The 5,242-nt window shown below is 34.4% G+C and overlaps 1 protein-coding gene across 1 annotated transcript; it reads right to left on the bottom strand.

Moving 5' to 3' along the window:
• Positions 1–503: 503 nt before the first annotated feature.
• On the bottom strand, positions 504–4,994 carry LOC148032727 (uncharacterized). The gene is made up of 4 exons (XM_087683957.1): positions 3,904–4,994; positions 1,903–3,439; positions 664–724; positions 504–577 (listed from the first exon to the last, which is right to left on the bottom strand). Exons 1-4 carry the CDS (start codon positions 4,992–4,994, stop codon positions 504–506), a joined length of 2,763 nt encoding a protein of 920 aa, XP_087540083.1.
• Positions 4,995–5,242: the final 248 nt, after the last annotated feature.

The raw sequence follows: 5,242 nt of genomic DNA, 5'->3' as shown, positions 1-5,242 counted from the left end.
CAATATCAAAGACAACTAAAAAATCAAATTATCAATTTGTGTGGTGTAATGCAATTAGGTGTTGGATGAATTTTGAGGGATAATCAACATTAGCTCTCAATAGCAGAGACTACTTCCTCCCCTTTAACAAAACACTAGGCGCTCCACGCCTAGACTCAGCCCGGCGCTATGCGCTAGCTTTCTCCCGACGCTTCACGCCGAAATGTGAAGCACCAATGTTTTAATTTGTTCACACATTCTTCCACTTAGTAATGAATCAAATAGTCTTGCAATTTTTAAACTTCATTATAAAATCTAACAATTCAATATAATAACATTGATTATCTCAACCATAATAATTGGAAAAGATAATTGAAGTAAAAGTGATTTTTAAATATCACTGAAAGAATTCCAACTATAACAACAGGTAAATGGAAAAGAAAGTATATAATGTTTTCAAAAAGATAGTTGTATTGTCGAAAATCAACTATCGAAAAGAAATCTTTCTCTTCTTAGATGAATTATCAAGTGGATCTAGCATGGGGAACATGTGTGGGCGAAGTTGTGACGCGCCCCACCCCAGATTGTGCTGCAACATCTAAAAATGAAAAAAAAAAGACTTTAGAAATAACAATATTAAATTTATAAAGCAAAATATTAATGAAAATGGTAAGTAAGTATTACCTGGGGACGTGATATGATTGGCTCTAACATTAGTAGAGTAGTCGGCGAAATTTGGATGAAACTGATGCAAAGTTACAAAACATGATAAATCTTGAAACTCCCATTTACTCCAGTCATTCGGTATGTGTCTAGTGTGGGACCAAGACATGAAGTACTCAACATCTGTTTGTCCAACATAGTAGCATTGGATCCACCCAAAATATAAAATTTCTACATATAAAGGAGTGTTTCCATTAGTAAATCCATCATTGGGTAATCTTTCGATTACCCTAGCCAAAGTTCTATGGATAATATCATTCGTAGCAATAGTTTGCAATGCTTCTTGAAGTCTCATTTGATAAGGAGAGGCATGATAATATTCGAATAAATACTGTTTGGGCCATCTATTAATAAAATTTAGAAAACATAAAATTTAGTAATATTGATCAAATTTTAAAAAAGGAAAAAAAATAACTTTACAATATTGAAATTAAAAGACCAATTTAGAAGAGAAAAAGAGTTTGTAATGCATATTGTATAAAAGAACTTTATACATGATAATTTCTCGAAACTTACTTTTGTATAAATGCAAAAAAAAAAATCATAGAAAATAAGTCAAACATGTTTTTATTCAAGGAATATAATATTTCAAAAGAGCATGAGAGATTAAAACATTTCATTTTTTGTTAAAGAAAAAAAGTTAAACTTACTTTTCTTTGAAGATCTTAATACTTAAAAAGAACACGAGACAGTAAAATAGTTCATTTCTTGAAAATATTTGATAAAAAAAGAATAAATAAACTTTGATGATATTGCACCAAAAATATTATGCAAATATAATATGAGAAAAAAAACATTACACTTATGATAGAAAGTTCAAATAACTTTTTATGATAGAAATAATTTAAACACTATGTTCTCATATAGTAAAACAAACATACGTTTAACTCTACATAAAATCATGAATATCTATCCATACATGAGAGATATGATTAAAACATTAAAGTATTAAATCAGAGAAAATAAGTCAAACTTGCTTTTCATCGACGAAGAACTTAATACTGAAAAAGAGCATAAGAAAGTACATCACTACATTTTATAGATATGTGAACAAAGAAGAAAAAAAGGCTTTGATTGTATTGAAATAAAAATATTATGCAAATATAATATGAGAGAACAAAGATTACACTTTTGAAAAAATAGACGTTACAGTACTTTCTGTAAAACTTCTTTATATACAATATTGATGGTACCATTTACCATGTCTTCTTTCTTATCAATCAAGACTTTCAATCTGTCCGGAGACTTTACTCTTGAGAAAGCAACATAGAGTTGACCATGAGTAAAGACTGGGGTTTTTAGATATATCCCCAAACATGATAACGTTTGGCCTTGAGATTTATTGATTGTCATTGCAAATGCCAAACGGACTGGGAATTGCAAGTGTTTCATTGAGAAAGGAAGTTCCAGTGTAGTTGGGATGAAAGTTATCCTTGGGATAAAAACTCTGTCACCAATATTGATCCCTGTACTTATCTCTGCATCAATGACCTTGTTATTGAAAGCCTTGCATACCAGCCTAGTACCATTGCATAAACCTTTAGAAGGATTCAAGTTCCTGAGCAATATTATTGGAGCATTTACTTTGAGCAGCAAGATATGAGAAGGAATACCTCCACCGAGGTCAAGGGAATTTAGATATTCCACAGAATAGAGGAATGAGTTCTCCTCAGTTCTATCCACAGAATCAGCACTGTAGTATTGTTTAAGCTCTCCCGACATCAGCTGTAATGCATGATTGTTTATCATTTCCACATCATTGTTTCGAGGTGCAAGAATGGCACGTTCACTAAAGAACGTTTTGTAATCAATTACACAATTCATTTCACAATAAACAAAATTGATCAAGTCTTGCATAGATCCTCCCTTCAACAACAATGCAGGTGGAATTTGCAATATATTATTAGTATGTGTCAAATATTTTCCATCTCCAATGTCTTGCAACCATGCAACAAACTGATCCTGATCTGATGCGACCCGCATATTTTGTGTAAGTTTCAAAACATTGAAACATTGCCACAAATTGGAACAACATATAGCAGCACCGACAATATCCTCACGGGTACCCTTTGGTACAATAGGTAATATTTGCCTAAAATCTCCACCTAGTAGAATAACTTTACCACCAAATGGCATATCACACTGCATTATATCCTTTAAAGTTCTATCCAGTGCCTCAAAGGTATTACGATGCAACATAGGAGCTTCATCCCACAAAATAAGACTTGCCTCTTTTAACAGTACTGCAAGGTGACTTTGAACAGGTATATTGCATATAGAATTATTATTTGCTTGCAATGGAATTTTGAACTTTGAATGGGCAGTACGACCATGTGGCAAAAGCAATGCAGCAATACCAGAGGATAATGTAGCTATGGCAATGCGACCTTGATTGCGAAGCTTTGCAAGCAAACATTTGTATAGGAATGTTTTTCCAGAACCACCTGGGCCATCTAAGAAAAATGGTTTACCCAAACCACTATCAATAGCATTCATTATTGCCATAAAACAATTTCTTTGTCCATCATTCAACATAGCTTGCATTGTTAAGAAGGTATTCTCTTGTTCTACCTTATCATATAGTTGTTCATCAAGGATCAAAGGATTTGTGTACTCTTGCATTGTCACCTCAGGCAATCCATGATACTCTACCAAATTGCGTCCATGTTGATCTAAAAGTTTTTGAATATGCATCAACGCATGATCATTGGCCTCATCTTGCATATCAACATTTCGCCTATTTTGCAAGGAGAGTCAATGTTTTATATTCTCTGTCAACGGAACTAAGAACTCTTCCCATAGAGCCCCAGGTCGGGAATGCGAACAAAATACCAAGATGGATGCAAACAAATTTCTTAATTGAGCATCGGTTTGCATCAATGCAGCATCACGCAAACACATTTGCCATTCATCATCTGTTTCCAACATTCCTTTTCAATGCAAGCCTCCTTAAAAGTTGAATATACCACATTATCAACCGTACGCAATGCCTCAAAGGATGTGCACCCCTTGCATACATTGAGTAGTAGGCGCAAATAGTATTTTTCTCCACACGTAGGTGAAACAAAGTATATTTGACCACATGTGCTTCCTTGCTTTCTCTTTGTCCACAATTTTTTGTGTGCATTCCAAACCCAAAACATTGGAAAGTCTTGATAGAGAAATGTGTTAGCGTCAGGGTGCAAACGATTGCATGTAAACCATTCTGTGAGAGTTGTTTTTTGAGCATTTTCATTTTGCACCACATCACAAATGTTATCAGAGTCATGAAAGGAAATAGTATTCTCTCCAGGTAAATGTATTTGCAATCGTTGAATATCGGGTTTCTCATCATGAAGTTTGAATTCAAATATTCGCCAACATGCTTCAGAAGCTGAAATATATAGTGCATCTAAGTACCTCTCAATCTCATCAATATTTTGTGCATCAATATTTTCTGTGTCAATATCATTGGATATGGAACCACGAGTACTTGTAAATTGAATGGTTGCTCGATCATGGCCCTTATATACATATTTATACAAATATTTGACAGATGCAATTGTCAAGCAAACCTCAACATTTATGTGAGCACTATACTTGGAACTCAAATAAGGATTGTAAGGCCATTGGTTATCCAAGAGGTTACCATTAGCATTATGAGTCCTTCCATCCTCTCGACATCTGTATAAAGGATAACCAATTTTATCAACTGTAGTTGTATGTATAAACTTTTTTGGATAATCCTTTATACACTTTTCGTCCACCATGCAAACACTTTTTGGATTGAACTCACCACACGGACCATGTATGTTACATTTAGCAATAATTCGATACAAATCCAAAAACCTTTCCTTATCAGATAGCTTAGTGCACACCAGTCTATCATAATGACGTGCTTCTAGTGGCTTAAAGCATGGTTCTAATATCAAGAGCGTATGTGAATGAGGCAAGCCTCTCTTTTGGAATTCTATGACGGACACATATCTAGCAACTTTACCAAACAACTCCTTTTTCACTATCGACTGCATCATATCCTTATGTTTCAAATGAAAAACTCTAGCAGTTAAATCTGGTCGATCATGTGTAGTTTGCCCAGGCAACAAAGCATCTGTAATTTTAGACCACTTAGGATTGCATGTCATGGTGATAAACAAATCAGGTTTCCCTTTGCTACGCACAATTGCCATAGCATCTTGATATAATTGGTACATGAACCTTGGTCCACCTGTAAAGCTAGATGGCAATACTATGCTCCTACCCACACCAATCCCAGCGATATTAGTATCAACTGGATCTGAACCATTGACCATATCAACAAATCCCCTATACATTTCAACTAGCAATGTTGCTTGATTACGACGACACCAAGCCAATCTACATTGTTTAATGCTACAATAAGCATCGACAATGTATTGTTGTAGCAAGCGACCACCATGCAAAAGACATGCATTAGTATCATCTCAAATCTGAAGTTGAAAAGCGTAATACTACATTTGAGTGACAATCTTTATTTGCAAGATTATTGGCATTAATATGAGCATCCATAAATGCATATGGA

This window comes from Lygodium microphyllum, chromosome 8 (genome assembly GCF_053477565.2).
Source record: "Lygodium microphyllum isolate KBCC chromosome 8, Lygodium_microphyllum_v1.1.10, whole genome shotgun sequence".
NCBI lineage: Eukaryota > Viridiplantae > Streptophyta > Polypodiopsida > Schizaeales > Lygodiaceae > Lygodium > Lygodium microphyllum.
Note: the sequence above shows the minus strand (reverse complement) of the source record. Positions and strands in the feature narration are given on the sequence as shown.

What these genes read in the sequence shown, in the direction of transcription:
- LOC148032727 (XM_087683957.1), bottom strand. Translation starts at nt 4,994, where the DNA reads ATGGTCAATGGTTCAGATCCAGTTGATACTAATATCGCTGGGATTGGT. An exon ending in AAAACAACTCTCACAGAATG is followed by an intron (nt 3,440 to 3,903) that starts GTTTACATGCAA and finishes CTTGCAAAATAG; the next exon opens with GCGAAATGTTGATATGCAAG. An exon ending in TTGATAAGAAAGAAGACATG is followed by an intron (nt 725 to 1,902) that starts GTAAATGGTACC and finishes ACTTTGCATCAG; the next exon opens with TTTCATCCAAATTTCGCCGA.